Source organism: Trichosurus vulpecula, chromosome 6, assembly GCF_011100635.1.
Source record: "Trichosurus vulpecula isolate mTriVul1 chromosome 6, mTriVul1.pri, whole genome shotgun sequence".
NCBI lineage: Eukaryota > Metazoa > Chordata > Mammalia > Diprotodontia > Phalangeridae > Trichosurus > Trichosurus vulpecula.
The window spans coordinates 106,233,540-106,253,769 of record NC_050578.1 but is presented as its reverse complement, the minus strand read 5'-3'; the positions used below and the strand labels follow the sequence as shown (position 1 = coordinate 106,253,769).

General features: G+C 45.4%; 1 protein-coding gene across 1 annotated transcript in view; it reads left to right on the top strand.

The window, feature by feature from the left end:
• Positions 1-16,410, top strand: part of ARHGAP10 (Rho GTPase activating protein 10) — a 371,669-nt gene extending 355,259 nt beyond the window's left edge. The window contains exons 21-23 of the mRNA XM_036764654.1: positions 4,980-5,132; positions 6,864-6,955; positions 15,546-16,410. Coding sequence (XP_036620549.1) covers positions 4,980-5,132; positions 6,864-6,955; positions 15,546-15,634 — 334 coding nt within the window. The 3' untranslated portion in view covers positions 15,635-16,410. The remainder of the gene's footprint in view (positions 1-4,979; positions 5,133-6,863; positions 6,956-15,545) is intronic.
• The last annotated feature ends 3,820 nt before the right edge of the window (positions 16,411-20,230 follow it).

Below are 20,230 nucleotides of genomic sequence, written 5' to 3'. Positions count from 1 at the left end.
AGTTGCAAAATGAGGAGCCAGGTTGCTAGATGGCCTGTGAGTGTGAATATTGAAGTCCCTCAGGATGACACGGGATGGAAGGGAAAGGAAGAATGTGTGCCGGGTGTTCAAGATTTATTGAGAAGGTTGGGAGGAGGCCTTAGAGGAGGCTAAGTGAGAGATAGAGTGAGTGTAGTCTGAGGGAATTAATGGACCACAAGAGGAAGGGCCATTGGGGGATCATGTAGATCATGGGGAACAGCTGTGATATCTGTGCTTGTTCCTGGACTTGGGAGCCTGGGAGTATGGGAAGAGGTGTGGATCTTAGGAGAGCAGATTTCAAGGGATATGGTGAACCCGGGGGAGAGCCAGGTTTATGTTAAAAAGGAGACAATAGAAGGAATTTTGGTCGAAAAGGTATAGGACATGTGGCGTTTATGGAGATTAGGGAGGAGTGGGCCAGTTCCTTGGTGAATAAGATTGGATGGGGACTTCTTGTGGGTGAGGGTGAGAATTTGTTTGCATCTGAGTCAGTGAACCTGATGGACTGATATGGGGGGGTGGGGCAGGGAACCCTGCAAGGGGATTTTCCCTGGGCCAGAACCAAAAGGAAAATGATGAAGTTTATTCTCTCCAGCCTGTAATATAGGGGTTTGGACACCTGATGTGTGGGCTTCCATGATGATGATAAAGATAATAATGACAATGGTCAGCACTTATATGGTGCTTTAAGATTTGCGGACATCATTTCTTTTGAGCTTCACAATAGTCCTGTGAGGTAGGTACTGTTATTTGACAGACGAGGAAACTGAGGCACACAGAGGTTAAGTGGGTTGCCTAAGGTCAGCTAGTAAGTCAGTCTGAGGTGGGATATGAACCTGGGCCTCCCTGACTCCAGGTCAAGCACTATCCACTATGCCACCCAGCTGCCTGCACCAGGATTTGCTCTTAGGTGTTCCATGGCTCCTTGTCTGAGGGAGGAAGCCCTTCAGGCTCTCTGTCCTTGGTTTCCAGCCTCTGGAAGGGTGGCTTTAGAATGAATGTTAAGCCTCACCGGATTGGACGAGAGATGTCTCCTCTAGGGTTCCTTGTGGCTTCTTGAATGAAGGGAGCAAGGTCATAGAATCCCAGCCTTTTAGATTTGGTTGGGACCTCACTGGCCATCTAGTCCACCCCCTACTGAAAGAGAATTCTTCATGACAGCACGCCTGAGGAGTGGTCATCCGGCCGCAGCTTAAAGACCTCCAGGGAGAGGAACCCACCATCACTCAAGGCAGGCCCCTGCTGGGTAGTGCTAGTTTATATCCTGGCCCTGATTAGTGTAAATAATGAATCCCATGGTCAAAATCACACCGAAGGCTGCAGTGGAAGGGAAATAGGCAGTGTGAATTCAAATAATGTGATGCTTCAAAGGGATTCATTGTTCGCACTAATTGGGACTTAGCTATATTAATGGAGCAGGTAGGTGGCACAGTAGATAGTGTTGGGCCCATGGTCAGGAGAAGTTGAGTTCAGTTTTGGCCTCAGACACTTACTAACTGTGTGATGATGGGCAAACCATTTAACTCTGTTTGCCTCACTTTCCTCATGTGTAAAATGAGCTGGAGAAGGAAATGGCAAACCACTCCAGGATCTTTGCCAAGAAAACCTCCAGTGGGGACATGACTGAACAAAAAGAAGAAGCTGTATTAGTTAGATTTTCCTTATATCAGGCCTACATTTACTTGTTTGCAACTTCCCATTGCCTCCTCGTTTTGTCCTCAGAAGCCAAAAATAGTAAGTCTGATCTCTCCTCCATGTAACAGACCTTCGTATACTTGAAGACAACTGTCATGTCCAAGCTAAACCTCCTCACTGCCTTCACCTGATCCTTGTGTCATGTGGAATCAAGTGCTGCCCATCCCCCTTCCCACTATTTTGCATTTTCTTTGTATTATATATTTACTCTCTGTGTGCATATGTCTCTTTTGCAGTAGAATAGAAACTTCTCAAAGGCAGGGGCTGTTCTGTGTTTAATCTTTGTGTCTCCAGTGTCTGGCACAGACTAAGTGCTTGGGAAATCCTTGATGAATGAATTGGACCCTCACAGATGCCCCTGTGAGGTAGCTATGCTACAAGTATTGGTTCTTCCCACTTTAGAGAAGAAGAAACTGAGGCTAAGTAAGATGAAGGAATCTACCCAAGGTCACTTGGCGGGGAGGGACTAAGTGTCAAGGGTGTAATTTCAACTCCAGACCTCTTTCTGTTCTATAAAAGTGCCTCTCAAAGATGTAAGGATTAAGGGCAAAACTCCCTAGAGCTTTCCTTTGAAAGGACCTTATAAATATAACCTCTCCTGTTTTATTTTCCTGCCTTATCTGTCCTCCCTCCAGGCAGATGGATGGCTGTTATTTAATCCCTGGACTCTTCATGCCTTGGAAAAACAGATAGGAGGTGTGTTAGAACCACCCCTCCTCTTCTCCGAGGAGTGCCTGGGATAATTGCTGGGAGGCATCAGGGCTATTGTTGGACCTGAAATTTCAGCTCAGATCATCCTTTCCTATTTCCACTAATTTAATTTCCTTTTCCTTTTAGTAAGTCAACAGTGAGGAATCACCAGCTCAGGCCATCCCAGGATTTAGTGGCTGGAGATGCAGCTCACCTTTAAATTAATGGGACTCTTTGCTTTGGGTGAAATCTCTTTTATTGGCCATGAGTGTGTGGCTAAATGGGGAAATAAATAAGGTATTCAACGAAAAAGATGATGGATGAAAGAATTATAATACCTTTTGTCTTTCACCTGCCTGCCTCTGTGTAGTAAATGTCCTTTAAGTCTGTAAGAGAGGCAGTGTGGGGTGTTGGTTAGAGGGTCAGCCTTAGAGCCAGGAATATCTGCATTCAAGTTTAGCTTTTCCCCTTTTCCCTTTTTGACTTTGAGAGTGAAACAGAACTCCTCTTAGGGTCAGTCCACCTATAAAATGAGGTTGGATTAGTCTCCATCGGTTGCTGTGGGTGAAAAACTATTCACCCCACAACCCACCTGGTCCTGAGGCAGTGTATGTAAAAGCTCTGCATTTGGAGTCTGGGGGACCTGGGTTCAAATCGTAGCACTGCCACAGCTTCAGTCCGTCTTTCAGAGTTCATCGTTTCTCCCTCTGGAGGTGGATGGCGTTTGTCATCACCCTTTGGCATTGTCTTAGATCGTTGTCTTGATTGGAGTAGCTAAGCCTTTCACAGTTGATCATCCTTACAGAATTGCCGTTACGGTGTACAGTGCTGTCCTGGTCCTGCTTACTTCTATTCGCGTGAGTTAAAGTCTTCCTGGGTTTTACTGAAACCATCCTGCTCGTTGTTTCTTATAACACAGTAGTTTTCCGCCACAATCATATACCACAGCTGGTTCAGCCATTCCCCTCTTGATGGGCATCTCCTTGGTTTCCAGTTCTTTGCCAGGACAAAAAGAGCCGCCATAAATATTTTTATACAATTAGCTGCTTTTCCCTTTTCTTTGATCTCTTTGGGATCAAGAGTGGCATTGCTGGGTCAAAGGATATACTCAGTTTTATAACTCTTTGGGCATAGCTCCAAATTGTTCTCCAGAATGGTTGGCCTACTAACATCCTTATTTTACAGATCAGGAAACCAAGGAACACAGAGCTTCATCATGGCTTGATTAATTGATCAGCTTAATTATGGAGGACCTTGAAAACCTGCCCAAGGAATGTAGACTAGTTTAGTAGACATACAAAGCCATGTTTCTCTAGGAGAGGATTGGCCTGGTAAAAGCTATATTGAAGGACTATCTGGATCAGATAGACTGAATATAGTAGGGTCTGAGAAACCAGAATGCCAGGTTAGTAGGCCGTCCCAGGAGTTCAGGCATAGAGTGAATGACCTAGGACTCTAGGGTGTGATGATAGTGGGAACGTAGACCATTGGGGAGAAACCTGGTAACAAATTGGGCTTAGAGATGGTGGGGAAGGGAACCAAAGATGAGTGCAGAATTCTGAACCTGAAAAAAATGATATTTTTTTTCACCAATTAAAATGGGCAATTGGGCATGGGCAGCTGATTTTGATAGGAAGGCAATGAGTTTGATTGTGACCCTGTTGCGTTTGGCTTGAGGTTGGGGAAAAGGACAACTGGCCTGGGGTCTTTTCATGCCAGCAAGCGACATTATAATTCTAGAGACAGTGTCTGGTTGGAGAGAGTTTAAGGAAAAAAAATACTTCCACTCGGTAATTAATTATTGAATGACTGGTGTGCACTGATTGGTTCTCTCAGAGTGGTCAAAAGGATGCCTTTTAAAAATCGAACATTCTGTGGAGTGTTTAGTTCCTCTGATAGTTTGTGGTTTTAATTTGCTCCTCCTTAGGGTAATTTTACCATGGGCCCCTCCTAGGCAAATGCCAATCTTTGTACTTTTCCAATGGTGATCTAAATGCTAGGTCATAAAAAGCAGGAGACCAAGTGAGAAAATAAAGGGGAAAGCATTTTGAAAGTTAAAAGTGCTAAACGTTTGGTTTCAGGGAGCCAGATAGGAGGGCCTGGTCTGAGTAGAGCAGCTTCTGAAATTCTGGTAAATTATTCATCTGCCCGCTTAAGGAAGTTCAGACGGGTTATTTAAAAAAAAAATACATTTTACTGATAGCTTTTGTGTTTACATCCCCTAAATTTCCCTCTGTATCCCCTCCCCGCCCCTTCCCAGAATGCTGTGCCTTAGACCCATGGGATTCTATTTCTTTAAACCTCTCCTGAATGCCACCATCTTTGGTTTACCGAAGCAAGTTCGTATTTATCCAGTTCCACCGGGATTCACTGCCATAAGGAGTATCTGGCTCTCTAGTGTGATATCTCAAAGAGAAATATATGAGGGTAGGAAATACAGAATAAGGAAGATGAGTGGGGTTCTGCCATAATCTCATAATTGACCCCCATTTGGAGACAGGCCTGGCATCATTCCCGTCAGGTAGGTTGGTATCATCACCTGTTAATCCCTCCTTTCTCCCTTTTTCCCTTAGCCCAAGTCAGGTCCGTTCTCCCATGGTCCAGTGGCTAAACCCGCAGTCTCCTACAAGCCTGAGTGCCAACGCGGCTGCAGTCCCTTCATCACCGGTGACCCCGTCCTTCTCCCTCCCCGCTTCTGCTGCTGTGGCCGACAAGCCGACAGAAAGGTACGTTGGACGGCCTGGGTTTGGGGTACGTTGTTATCCACTAGGGGATATTCATGAATGTGGCTTCACTATGGACATTCCACAAAGTGGTTTCTTCCCAACAGACTCTGAAGGCATGGAGTAGTATGGGGATCATTGCCTCCTTTTTTACAGATTAGGACGCTGGAGCGCAGTTTAACTGGGCTGAGTTGGCATTCAAACCCAAGCCTTTATGACTATAGGATACTTCAGCTTTAGGTTCACTGATTCTCTTTGCTGCCTCCTGTCAGAAAGAGGTAGGCCAAGGCCAGCTTTCAGGACCTGGATCTGTATGGGCTTCGTGTTTAGAACCTACTCAGGAACCCTTTCCTTGAGCTAATCTCCCTCGGATGGGTGTATCCTCCTGCTGCTCTCCTGATACAGCGATTCCAGGCTTCTCGGAGACATGAACTGATTATGTCTTATAATCTCAGGAATTTGCCCTATCTCTCACTCTCTAAGGAGAATTTTTTTTTCACATGACCTTCTTGCATTACAAGGCCAGTAAACTTGAGACCCGTTGATGGGGGATGAGGGGAAGATGAGAGGGGACAAAAACACATTTATTTAGCACCAAGTGCTAAGCGCTTTACCAACATTATCTAATTTGATCCTCACAATGACCCTCAGAAGTTGGTGCTATTATTAGAGTTAGAGTTCAGAAAAGCTGAGGCAGACACAGGTTAAGGGACTTGGCCATGGCCAGTAAGGTGGGATTTGAACTCAAGTCCTCCTGACTCCAGGCCCACCACCCTATCCACTGTGCTGCCTAGCTGCCACTGAGAAGGTCAGTGGCTTGCCCGGAGTCCCACAACCATTATGTGTCAGGAGGAAGACTCAAACCCAGGTCCTCCTGACTCTCTTTTCCCACTATAGCTACATTGCTTTTTAGTTTTCAAGCACATAAATTTGAACCCCAGAGAGGGCATCAGTTCCCCGTCCAGCAGAGCCAGTAGTGGAATTGAAATCCCTGACCTTTCCCTAAGTGATTTTCTCCCTTGATGGCATGCTCACATACCCCCTCCCCACCTCGGCTGTTCGCTATTCACCCCAGTGAGCTCGAGGCCTGGCCTTCCCCAAGCTCCGTCCCCAGTTTTGAGCCCTTTACCAGGATGCCCTTTTCCCCGGAGCCCCCATGGGTGGCCTTGTCAGACCATGAAAGGCCAGCCTACCCCCTCTCCACTGGCCTCTCTGCAGGAAAGTCCTTTGAAACAAGGCCGACCAAGGCAATGGAGGAGGCCCCTTGCTTCTCCCGGGGCTCGGGGGGCAGATTTTCATCTCAAACAGATCTGCATGAGGAATTCCTCACTGAGGGCATGAAGTGTGTACCAGTCTGTCTCCCTCTCTCCCCCTCTGTTGGGCTGCCTTCTGTTTCCCTAATAGATAAACTGAAACGTGTAAGAAGGCAGTGTCCCCTGTGGTTTTTACAGTGCAGGCTGAGAGGGAGAGAGCAGCCCTCTGACAGCCAGTGAGGCAAGAAGAGAGGGAGGGAAGAGGCTTAGCAAGAGCTCCCCGAGGTGAAGGTTTGGATTGGAAACCAGTCATTGACTTGAGAAGCAGACACCGTGGCTTTTCCTGATGTTCCTTCCTCTTCCCTGTGCTTTGTATTTGGGAGGGCTTTGCCTGCTGAAGGGTGGGCAGAAGGGGGAGATGTCTGCTTCCCAGGGCCGCCTCTTCTGATCCAGCCCTGTCTCTCTGATTCTTCCTTTGCAGCGTTGTGAGTCGGAAGGCTCGGGCCGTCTATCCGTGCGAGGCGGAGCATAGTTCCGAGTTGTCTTTTGAAATAGGAGCAGTTTTTGAAGATGGTAAGTATGGACGGGAGCTGCTCATTGGGGGCTCCGTTCTTGCTGGCTCAAAATGAGTATAACACCCGGTTAGGAACCCAGGCATAGGATGGTAGATTGAAATCTGGAAAGGATCCTGAAAGTCATTGAGGCCCACCTGCTTGTTGTACAGAAGAAGAAACTGAGTCCCAGAGGAGTCAAGTGGCCTGTTTGGGATCACGCAGCTCAAAAGCCTCTGAGGCGAGAGTCCTAGGTCTTCCTGACTTCAAGTCTGGCACTTCAGGTACTAGCCCACAGTATCTCTACCCAGAAGGCAGGATGGCGGGGTGGGAAGCATGCTAGATTCTGAATCATGGTTCAAACTTGCCCCTGCCACTTACTTGGGGCAATCCTTTAACTTCCTAGGGCCTCATTTTGCCCATCAGAGTAGTCCTGGAGCTAAAAGCATGGCTCTACTCTGGTTCTTAGTGACCCCACAATCCTTTTGGGGAATGAAGGTCTTCACTCAGTGGCTCAAATAAGGACGGTGAAATGTCTCCATGAGTTTTGGTGTCCCTCTCTTTAGCTGTGTTGACATGATGCTGAGAAACTCAGCATCTACAGGTATTAGGAACTACCCCAGCTTTGCTTCCCTCATTTTTCTCTCCCTCTAGTCTTAAGTCAGTATGATTTTAATGGTGCGAGGACTCCCTTTGCTAGTAGAGACCACAACTCCTATAACTCTGAAAAATTACCCCCACAGAAGCTGCTAGCAAGATTGTCACTACAGGGGGTTAAACTTGGTGAACATGGAGGTCCTTTGTCTCTTGAAATCCATGATCCTACCATCTTATTACAGTGAATGCAGGAAATACATTCGAGTTTGGTGACCACGGCAGTAAAGCTAGGAACACTCAATCATTGCATCTCAAAGCCAGTGTCCCGTGTGTAGTGGTCATGATCACAGCCTAGGCCTATTTACGTATATATCATGGGACTGTGTTCTCCTCAATGTGGATACTCCTTCTCTTGCTTCTTGTCTTCTCATCCTGATTGCTGCCTGTCCATGTTCACCACTGGACCTTGGCAGAAGACTTATCCAACATACTGGAAGCCTTTCTGTAGGTCTTTTCGTGTGCCATGGATGCTGGAGCAAGTCTTGGGCAAATCGATCTATTTCCCCTTATTGTAGGTAACATGAAAGGCCTACCTTCTTTTTAGATCATATACAAAGATCAAGGAATCACAAAATCTGCAACTGGAAGGAACCTCAGATACCATCTGTTCCATCTCTGCTCCCTCAGTGGAATCCCTTGCACTATTTCTCGTGCCCAGGCCTCAGTTAGAATATGTGGCAGCCTAGCAATGAAAAGGCATATTTCAAACATGTTGTCCTGTACTAAGTCCTGGAGATACAGAGAGAAAAGTAGGCTAGCTCTTTCCATCAGGGAACTCAACGTTCTAATGTGGGGGAGACAGTACTGCGAGTCAGATGGAAAGGCCCAACGGCCCTTGGGGTATAGCAGAAAAGTGAATAATGATGTGCCTTTTTCCCTATCAATTCCATCGATAAAATCATCTCAGTTCTAAGATTGAACCACTTGACAGTATTAAGGACTTTGGTGGGGAGACTTTCTTTTCTGGGTCTTCAGTACTTGTGTGTGCTGAGGAGGCAGGGTCCAGGTCCACAGCAGGGGCAGGGACATTTGCTAGGTTGGATCCCCATAAAGGTTGCTTCTCTGGTTGAGAGCCACAGGGCCAGTGGGGTGGGGGACTGGGAGGCTGCTGTTCTTGGTGTTCTCAGCTAATCTGCCCACCAAAGGCAATTGGTATAGGGGATGCTGGGCCCTGTCTTCACAGGGATTACTCCCCTGGATAAAGGCTGGGTTGGCTGCCCTGGGAGCAGATCCATTTGGCTTGTTCCATACCCACATACCTTGAGACAGTCAACATTTGGATTCTGTGGAGATTGTGGTTTTCCAAAATACGTAGCCATATAGTATTGTTAGGAGAATGAATGTGTTTTAAAATGTAAAATATTTGGTGTTTTCTTACTATGGCAGCACCGAATTTTTGACCTGGAATGGGCCTCAAGGGACATCTAGTCCAACTCATGCCTGAGACATCTTCTATAATTATATTATGTGATTTGTAAAGTATACGTATTAGGTATTATATGTAAGTATGGGATATTATTATTAATTTAATAAATTCGTGAATGTATTCAGACATTAAATGTCACTATGAAAAAGCAATGATAATACTTATGATAACAACAACTAACCTTTTGAAGGAATTTACTCCACGTTGAGATTTAGTTCTGATAGTTAGGAAGATTTTCTAACAAACATCAAACGTACACACACCTCTTAAATTTCCCTGCCCTGCTCCTAGGATCAGTTTGGGATTGTAGAGTGCATTGTAAATGCTTCCCAGATATCATCCCACCTACAGTCTTCCTCTTACATTCTGGACCCAATTCTTTTGCCATCTGCAGTGGCCTGTCTCATATCTCTGTTCTGATGGACTCACGCTGTAGGCTGGCCACCTTCCTCCACGCCGTATTCAGCACAGTGGACCGTTTCTATCCATTTAGTTCTACCTCTATGGACCCAGACCAGGTGCTTAGTACATTTTTGTTGGATTGGATGGAACAGTAACTTGGTAGCCCCTTTTCCTGGGTCACTTACTGGAAACGTGCCTCAGTGGTTCAAATCCCTGTGATTTCATTGGTGTGCTTCCCCTATAGACTGTAGGAGACTCCCGATACCTTTAGAAAGCAACTTCCCTAAATGCTTTGACCAAAAAAGACATCACCTGAGGTGGCAGGTCATTTCATCAACCTCTCTGGTCCTACTTCACCAGCTGTGTCTTTGAGTGACACATGTATAGTTAGTTGCTGGGCCTGTTCTTGACACGTTGTTGGACCTGCTAAGGGTCTGTTGGCACAGGTTTTGAGAGCCTAGGGCTCCCCACTCAGGCACCAAGAAGCCATGGGAGTAGTGCATTAGTGTTGGAGTGAAAAGCAGGTGTCTACGCTGTCTTGATGACTCCACAATCTCTTTTGGGGATGAGCGTCTGCATTCAGTGTCTCAAATAAGGTGAGATGTTCTTCATAGGTTTTAGTACTTGTCTCTTTAGCTGTGTTGATGTGATGTCAAGAAACTCAAGATCTACAGGTATCATGGGAACTAATTCTAATTTACTTAATCTCATTTTTCTTTCCACATAGTCTTAAGTTAGTATAATTTTAATGGTGTAGGAACCCCAACTATGAGAATTCCCTTTGCCAATAGAGAACACAACTCTCCTATAGCCTTACAATCTTACAGATTAGCATGAGGCTCAGAGATGTTAAGTGACTGTCACCTGCTCACAGAGCAGGGAGGTATCAGAGGCAATATTTGAACCCAAGTCTTCCCGACTCTGAGTCCAACACTCTGTCCTCTACCCCATGCTACCCCGAGGGAGCCTAACATCCCCTTAAGGCTTCAGATTTACCTTATACTGATTTAACCATGAAAAGTACCACGCTTCAAGAAATCGGACTTGAAGGTGATTTCCCTTCATCCTGCATCACGTGTTTCTCACGAGTTTGAACAGCGAGCCCAACCCTAGCTATAGGTAACGGCGTGTTTGGTGCCTTGGATGGAAGGCATCCATTCCCATGGAGTATCTGATCTGATGCTCATGCACATGACTGTTCAGAAGGTTCTTTATCCAATACAGTGTGTGTCCTTTAAAAAAAAATTCCCAGTACTCATCTAAAAATGCATTAGTTACTGTGGCAACAGGGATGCTGCCTGTGAGTAGCGCTTTCAGTAAGAGTGGTGAGTTCCAGGAGGACGGTGGTGGGGAGATAGGTTTTCATTGCCTGTGGAAACCATAGGCAGCAAGCAGCCTGGTCCATTTGGCCAGCCTGAATATATTTGGAGTGTGTATGTGTGTGTGTGTGTGTGTGTGTGTGTGTGTGTGTGTGAGAGAGAGAGAGAGAGAGAGAGAGAGAGAGAGAGAAGAAGAGAGAAGAGAAGAGAGGAGAAAGTCTGTTCACTAAAATGCATACACACCGTGCAACTGTCTGTGGCAGGCAGGGTTAGCCATGGCAGCATCTAGATGTTTGCTGTGAAGAGCTGTGGATCATACATGCGCCTGTCCGTCCAGCATTTGTTGAGTGGTGAATGAAAGTAGAGGTCATGGGATCAGAGGTTTAAAGCTGAAGGTGATTTCAGAGGCCATTGAGTCCCAACCCCATTATTTGACAGATGGGGAAACGTGAGGCACAGAATGGTTAAGTGATTTGGCCATCATCGCACAGCTAGTAAGTGTCTGAGGTAGGATTTGAACCCAGGTTTTCCTAACTCCCAAGACCAGTGCTTTATAATGTTTATATTTTTGGAGGCATTTTTTTTGTTTGTTTGTAGGGTAGAAGACAGATCATTCACATATAGATAGAAAGCGTTGTCAGAAGCTAGTTGAACTCTTGATTAAGAAATCCCTTGTAGGAACTAGAGGAAGCTGGTGGCAGCTATTGAGTGGATAGAGTACTTGGCCTGGAATCAGGAAGACCCGAGTTCAAATCCAGCCTCAGACACTTACTAGCTGTGTGATGATGGCCAAGTCACTTAACCTCTGTTTGCCTGAATTTCCTCAACTGTAAGATGGGAATCATAATAGTACCTATGTCCCAAAGTTGTTGAGAAATCTTATTTGTAAAAGCTTGGCACGCAGTAGGCGCTTCATAAACGAACATTTTCTTCCTTCCTCTACCCACCCACTCTGCAGCTTAAAGTCTTTTTTTCTTTGATCTGCTTTACCAAGGAAAGTAACTTTAAGGGGTTAACAATCTCAGTTTAATCAAACATACAAATATCATTCACAGTTCAGGGGGAAAAGATCAGCCCCCTGAACTTCAAGGCAAATACAAACAGAAATTACAAACATCAACAGACAGACCATGTCTGATTCAAATCACAGTTCATAGTTACCAGAGAAGAACCAACATCTGGGTTGCAAAGCTGGGGGGCAGTTTGCAGCTTCCCCAGAGTCTCAACACTCCTTCCATGAGTGTGCCCCCAGCTTAAAGTCTTAGAGATTTGCCCTGGGAACACTGAAAGGTCAAGTGATTTACGGTGGACCACAGAGTAGGGTTTAGAGGGAAGATATGAACCCAGGACTGATTCTGAGACTGGCCCTGTCTCCCCTCTGCCAGGCTTTTACAAAGTGGGAGACACTGGCAAAGGGGAATTTGGATGTGATCCTGTTGAATTGATTTGAAAAATGGTTCCTCTTTCGTCCTTGTAACACTGGAGGAGAGGATCATTGGGTTTATTTAGTCAGATCTCTAAATATGTGAAATCTCATCATGTAATGAGTAGCGTAAGAAGGGATTTGTGTTACCAGAAAGCATTAGTTCCAGAACTTACAGCCTGAGATTCCTTCAGAAGGGTGATGGAAGTGCCAGGATTTCAGTATTTTTGAGAAGTCGACAGGAATGGCGACTGCTTCCATTAGTTTACCTACTAGAGAACTAGTCAGATCTTCTCCCTTGAGCATTGGTGGCTCTAAGCTTGGGATAAGGTAGAGAAGTGGGGGGTGGGGAAGGGGTGTTGGATGGGACCTTCGAGGTCATCGAATGTCTAAGTTCTAATGTGAGCCCCAAATTTACCGATGAGAAAACTGAGTCCTGGGGCTCTGAAGTGACTTACTTCACACACTTACTTCGCACAGGTGTGAAGAAGCAGAGCTGACCCCTTAATCGAAGCCTTTGGACACCAGATTGGGAGAAAATGAGGTGCTAGGACTTAAGGTTGAGGAAGGGCTAGGGAGCGATGGCAAACCAAGGAAGTTATTTTTGTCAGAGAGAAAGAGCATAGTAAGTGTTGGCAGAAGAGTCTTCCCAGGTCCAGATTGCTGACCTGGCATCTCTAGCCTCTAGGATGAGAATCAGGCTTAAAAAAAGGCTGTGGCTGAGTTTCAGTAAGTTGAATTTAAATAGGAAGAAACGTCCAATCTTACACTTAAGTTCCAAAAAATTAAGTTCACAGGATGGAGGATGTTTGGTTCATTATATCTAAGCTTTGGTCTAGGGTTAAAAAAAAAAAGATCTGGGGTGTTTTAGTAAACTGTGAGGTTAATAAGATTCAACAGAGCCAGAAAGGGCTCCAACCCCCTCTTTTTATGGATGAGGAAATGGAGGCCTAGAGGAATTAAGTGATTTTTCCCTAGGCCCCCCGACTCCAAATCCAGTTCTGTGTTATCTCCCTCTGGCAGCAAAAACTTGTTTCAATCCTAGGATGCATTGTGAGACCAAGTGTCCGGGATTAAGGAAGTGATCACCTCCCTGTACTCTGTCCTGGCTGGATGATGCCTGAGGAAGGACGTTCAGCTCTGGGCACCACAACGCTTTGGGAAGGACGCTGAGCTGGAGAATGTCCAGGGGAGGGTGGTTTGCATGGGGAAGGTCCTTGATACAGCCTCTAGGAGCTTCAGTTGCTCATCAGATGAGTTTTGTTTGTTAGGGAATCATTTCTTCACTCAGACTTGGGTTTGTCTTTTCCCATCTTCTACCCACTGCTTCTGGTTCTGCCCTCTAGGGCCAAACAGAAAAAATCTGATCCCTCCTCCTTGTGGCTGCCCATCGGATACCTGCAGACCACCGTCACGTTCACTTCTCCAGTCTTCTTTTCGTGAAGCTGACCATCCCGGGTCCTTTCACTGACCCTCCTGTGGGTCAGGGTTCAAGGCCCTTCCCCGTCCTGTCCACGTTTCTCTGAATTATCTTCAAACCTATCAGCATCCTTCTTAAACTGTGATGCCCCAGACTGTGAACAGAGCTGATGGAGTCCAATGTGGGCAGAATATGTGGTCCTCTCACGTGCCCAGTCCTGGGAGCTGTGCCCCTCTTAATGTAGCCCCAGATTACATTTTCCTCATTTGGCCACAGACTGACTCATACTTAAGTGTGCAGTATACTTAAGCTCCCAGATCTTTTTCGGGCAAATTATGTTCTCCCCATGCCTCCCGTGTCCTAAGCTTGTGAAGTTGATTTTTTAAAATCAAATGTAAGATATACACCATAGATTTATGCCTTCTGAATTTCATATTATTAGATTTACCTGTCCCTCTCTTTTTCATGTTATCTGCAGAGTTGGTGAGTGTGCCATCTCTGTCTTTATCCAGGATTATAATAAAAAAAAATTAAGCAGCATAGGACCAAGTGCAGATCTCTTAGGTCCTCCACTGGAGACCTCTTGTCATGTTGACATTGAGCCATTAATGACTATTATGTCATTCCACCAGTTTCAGATTCATCACACTGTACTATCCAGTCCACATTTCTCCATCTTTTCCATCAGAGTCATATTGGATGCTCTGTCAAAGGCTTTGTTTTACTTTAGCAACAGTGTTGTAAAAATAACTGCCTTTCGAAGACTTAAGAACCCTTAGTTAATGCAGTGACCAGCCGTGATTCCAGAGGACCAGTGCCGAAGCTTGTTCCCCATCCCCAACAGAAAGGCGACACGCTCAAGATGCAGAGTAGGACGGACCTTTCTGGACAAAGCCAGTGCTGGAATTTGTTTGGCTCGACTATGCACTTTTACTATGTTTTTGTTTTCCTTTTGTTCCCCCAGTTTATGGGGGAAAGGAGAGAAATTAAGTGCTTGTTAGTTGGGAAGAAATGAAAACCTACCTAAGTAGCGGGCTCAGCATTTCTCTGATCTCTCAGCTAACTCAACTCCATCCAAAGAGCGAATAAGGGCATTCTGGCACGACCTCTTCTTTCTGGGGCCATATTGGCTCATTGTGCTCTAATAACCATTTCTTTCTCTCTTTCATAGTGAAGCGCAGAATTTCCCTAGGAATTAATGTCAAGTTCATTTGCCTGTAGTTTGCAGACTTTGTTTTCTTCCCTATATTCAAAAATCAGGATGGTGTTTGTGCTTCTCCAGTCTCGTGGCCCCTCTTCTGTTTTCCACAGCCTTGCAAGAACGGTTGTCTTCCCTTTATGTTGTCCACCAGCCCTTAGTGGACCCCAGCTTGGTGCTTTTCACATCACTCAATCTGTAGTTATAAATACTGACTTAGAACTGCTGGGGTGGGGAGATTCCAGCCTATTTTCTGCCCAACTTAATAAGTACACTTGCTGTTGACCCACCGCCTTTGGCTCTAGGGGACTTGGGATGACAAGGTCAGGTCCTAGTTCTCATTTTATGGAATTTTCTGGAGGACTCTTTTAAAAGTACCACCACCATGGTAAAGAAGAAGAAGTTAGCACATATAGGGAGCATTTATTAAGTACTTACTGTGTACCCAGCACCATATTTGAATGTGATTTCGCCACTTCCTGCATGCGTGACTTTGACCAAGTTCCCTACACTCCTTATCTGTAAAATAAATAAGGGTCAGTGGGCTAGATTTTTTTCTTGACATTCCTAGCACTTGGCCCCGCATCTGACACATAAATAGGAACTTCATAAGTACTTATTGAATGAATGACTAGTAAGGTCTTTTCCCAGTTTGGGAGCTTGGAGGCCATGATCCTCCTACATTGGGGACACAGGAATATTGGTGTTTCAGGCATCTTGGTGAAGTTGTTCTGGTTTTGTTTTGTTTTTATTCTCTTCTCTTTCAGTTCAAAGTTCAAGGGAACCTGGTTGGCTAGAAGGCACTCTGAATGGCAAGAGAGGACTGATCCCACAAAACTACGTCAAGCTGCTTTAGTTCACAGCCTACGGACTTTGACCAACTGTCCATGGTATCCATGGACTCTCCTTAGGGTTGCTTTGCCCCACTTGGGGTGGGAGGGAGATGCTCACATGACTGGGAATACACAGTGAACCTGTCAGACAAGAATTCAGATCCCTGCTTTGAACTTGGTTGAGGTGGGATGTTCGTGGGTGGGATAGGGGAGGGAGGGGGTGAGGATGGGACTGTTTAGTGTTTTGGATGGGTGAAGAGTGACTGCATGAGTGTCTGAATGTCTTTACCTGGTCCTGAACCTTTATGGCTGTTTGTTTTTAATGACCCTGCCTCTGGATGAGAAGGTAGTGGTCTTGTTGGACTTGCCTCTCCACACCAGCTGCCAGCCACATCTACCTGGGATGCAGAAGAATCACTTCTTTCACAGTGCTCCTGAAAAGCTGCATGGTGGCCATTCGCCATCCTAGGCATGGTCACGTTACCAAGGCGTTCTCTCATTTCTGCCAAAGAAAGGCTTTGGTTGGTGCGGCCTGAAGCTGTATCTGATGAGCTGCCACCGAGCTGATGAATCAGTGCTGAACCAGTGGGAAGCAGGAGGGATATTTGCAGACCTACTTCAAGATCAGGCTCCTTTTCCCCATGGAGGCAGGCTTTCTCAATCACTTCCCCGAGACAGGGTACGTGTATGTTTATGGCAAGCTTCACTATATCTCATGGATCTCATTTGTACACGGACTTGTCCCCCCCACCCTACCCCCAAATCTCTGTAAATGAAATAAAATTTAATTTACTCTTGGATCTGCCTGTCATGATGTGGGGAGAGAACTTGGAATTCATTATCCTTGTAATGTTTTATGAACCCAAAGCCCTATTGACTGAAATTCATTTTTTCTCTGGGATTGGCACTGGCTCCTGCTTAGAAATTGTAAACATGGAGCCCTGCTTCTGCTCCCCAGGGAGTGGGTGGGACGGAAGAATTCCTTGGGAACAGCTGGCATGTTACCGGCAGCCTTCCCCTAGTGCTGCTTAACAATCTTCACCAGCCCCCTGAAGCTTCCCTCTCATGCTTATCTGTGCCCCCTACAAATAAGGGAGTGGGAGCAGGGCTGTCTGACCCTGCCGTTGGCACTTTTTTCACTCACTGTCTCCTTAATGAGTTCAAAACCAACTTTCCCAAATAGTTTCAGGAAATCTTGTTGTGTTCTTATTAGTCCACCCCCCTACCCCCCTTTCCATTTTAGATTCTGTTCCTGGCCTTCCTCAAAGCTAATCTTAATGTCCAGGGTAAGCTATGTTTTGAGCCTGAGAGGGGCAATTGTCCGGTAGCTCATGCACTTCCACCTTTGCTTGGGGTAGGGCTATCCCTTCCCCCTAGCTCTCCACATGCCATGTGGCAAAGGCCCTGGAGAGCCGTGCTTCTAACCACGGCAGTGAGGGGAACAAGTCTGAGTCCTCAAGCCCCAGACAGATGTGAAACCAAAGAGGAAATGGGCCTTCCGCCTGTGTCCCTGACTCCTCAGGAACAGACCTGTCCTGTTGGGGATCTGAAGCTACGGATGCTCATCGAAACCACCCCCTCCCCCGTTCATGTTTGAATGCCTTGCCTTGCAAAGGCAGAATCAGATTTGAAATGTCTTCTATTCAGCTCAGCCTTATACAGCAGGCACAAATGATCTCCAGATGCTTTCAGCAGCGGCTGCCTTGGTCTGGCTCCCAGAGTCCAAGTGGACCATTTCCAAGTCCTGAGCTTTACTCTCTTCGAGGCAGTATGAGTCTCCTGTCTGCTAGCTGCTCCAGGACCAAAGTGCTTACCCTCCTCATGGAGTGGCTTCACCTCTTGGGGCTTCTGCATGTTTAGATCCTGTAACAGAGTCTAAGTCTTGGATGCAGGTAAGTTTATCTATCTCATTCAGCCCTAAAAAGTGGTTGGAACAGCCTTTCCTGAAGGGCTGGGCTGTTCTGGTGAAGTAATGATTTATCAGCTTTGCAGTCACTTCATATATACTGTGAAGGTTTTGTAATACAGGCCAATTCACAGGAGAGGAAAGAAATGTATCAAAAAGAACTGAATAACAGAGAAATTCTGTATAACTTATTTTCTTTTAAATGCTTTCCAGTTGTGAGGAAGAGAAGCCAGTCAGCATTTTACTGTAAGTACAAGAGGCGCTGTGGAACTAGGAAGGACTGCCTGGCTTCATGTAGTCAGTACTGATCCAGGAGAGCAGAGTCGTAATATGGCTGCCATACTGGGGGAACCAAGCCATGTTACTGATCTTAACTTATAACCACCTTATTTTTGATGTTGGTGACTTTCAGCCCCTATCTCCCTCTCAGAGAAGTTGGAAACTATGATTTGTTGTCCTACAGCCTATGCTCTGCTCAAGAGTGTGCTGCTAGAGTTGGGTTTTTGTGTCACGGATCCCTTTGGCCTATGGACACTCAGAATTTATTTTCAGAATTAATGCATGAAATAATATAATCACAAAGGAAACCAACTTTATTGAAAGGGAGTCACCAGAATATTAAAAATCCAAGTTTGGAACCCTAGTTCAGGAGTTCTGGTTAAGACTAAGAACCCCTGCACCGGATGAGAAGAAACCTCAGACTATCTAGATGAAACTCCTACCCAGTGTGTTCTAGAAAATCTCCTAAGAGTTGGTCGGCCAAATTCTGATTGAACGGTCTGGTCCACAGTGGGGGAAACTCACAGAATGACTTGTCATATGATGGCCTTTTGAGTGCTTGATGACAATAATCACGTCTCACCCTTTGTTTTCTATTCCCTAGATTCAACATCAGCTTCTTCAATTTTTCATTATAGAATGTGGCTTCTAGACTTCTCTCCATCACCCTCCCCTGGACACATTTCAGTTGGTTGAGTCTTTAACACATGGCACCCAGCACCACACACGGTTGTCTGACTAGCCCAGACTGTAGTGATCTGTTACTGCACCTTAAGATTGTCCTGATTTTTTAGCATCTCCAACATGCTGTGTGCTTATTTGAGCGTGTAGTTACCCATAAATCCCAGGTCTTTTTTCCACATGAAACTGTCCTTGGGGTCTCCCACATGCTTAATAGATTTTGAATTTCTTGAGGGTGACTGCTGTGTTGTTTTTCATCTATGTCTCTTCAGACCCAAGCATGGTACCTGGCATGGGGCAGGCCCTTAAATGTTTGAATTTAACCTTATTCTTGTTGAATTTTTAACCCCAAAGGGTAAATTCTACTTTTATTCCTAGTCAAGTTATATTTTGTTGGCTTCAGCCCAGACTTTGAGCCTGTTGGTTTGAATGTGGCTTGTCATCTGTATTAATGACCCTCTGTCCCAGCCTTGTGTCTAGGAATGTGCTAGTAAATGTTTAACAACCAGTTTACCAGGAAAAAATGCACAGGATACACTTTTTTCTGTTTAATCTTCGTTATTAACAATTTCCCCAACACTTTAAGTCTAGGCAAAATTCAAAACGATAAATCAAGGCCTGATTTTGTTCCTTTTGCATGATTTCTGAGGTGGACGTGCTCACATTGAAAATTTAACAATGAGCCTGATCACACTCCTGCTTATGTCACCTGTGGATAAATGATCGATAAGCTCACTTTATATGATGAGTCCTTTGGGTATGCAGCATAGGTGATTGTAGAGAGAGGACAAATACAACCACCTGGTGAAAAGTGTTAATTTACATGGTAAACAAAAATCAGTGTAAGGTGTTTTAACTAATGGACTCTTCTAACATTTTTAAAAGAAAATGCAAAGTTGGTTTGAATTCAACTTGAGGAAGTATCAACATTACAGAGAGGCACATTTTTGGGATATCATCCACTATTGGGAAAAGGTGACTCTCAGTCCATGACCCATAATATCTGTTTATTGTGTTGATCAGATCTCCACCTGTGACAGTGGAGTGGAGAAGGGCTCGGCTTAGTGCAGTGGGCAGGTTTGAGCCAGAACCCATGGATTCAATCCCAATTCCTGCCAGTTAAGATTTCTCGGTTTCTTAGCACTTTTGGATCTCACTTTCCTCATTTGTAAACTAAGGCTGTGGGACTGCGTGGCCTGTCAGGTTTGTTAACAGTTCTCCATGTGAGTTAGGTGATGGGTTCTTATGTAAGAGGAGCTGGGGGAAGAGAAAGGTAGGGATTCAGTGCTGTCTGTTCCTAACAACTTTAAACATGGCAGCTCCAGTTGAGATGGTACCTCTGTACCTTACCTTTCTGTGGTCCTGGAAGCTCCACTGCTATTTTGAAATCCAGCAGTATTAGCCGAGTCATGACAACCCTATGGAGCTGGCCATGATAATCATCTTTTCTATGCAGAGCGTACAAAGTGTTCCCGTCTTCTGCTCTGACAGGTCCAGCCCTGAGTATCACTTACATCAGTTTCCCCTTGTATAAAACCAATAATAAAGCTTCCTCACCTCCTTTCACGAGTGAGAAAACTGGAGTTCAGAGAGGTTACCCTGATCGTGCAGCTCTAGGGAGTGTTAGAAGTGGTTAGTTTTTGAAACTAAGTTAATCATGCTATATAAATTGTTCTCATGGTCAACCTCATGGTAGAAAGTGTGTTGGGGGTGGGGGGGTTGTCGTTCAGTCATTTTTCAGCTGTGTCTGACT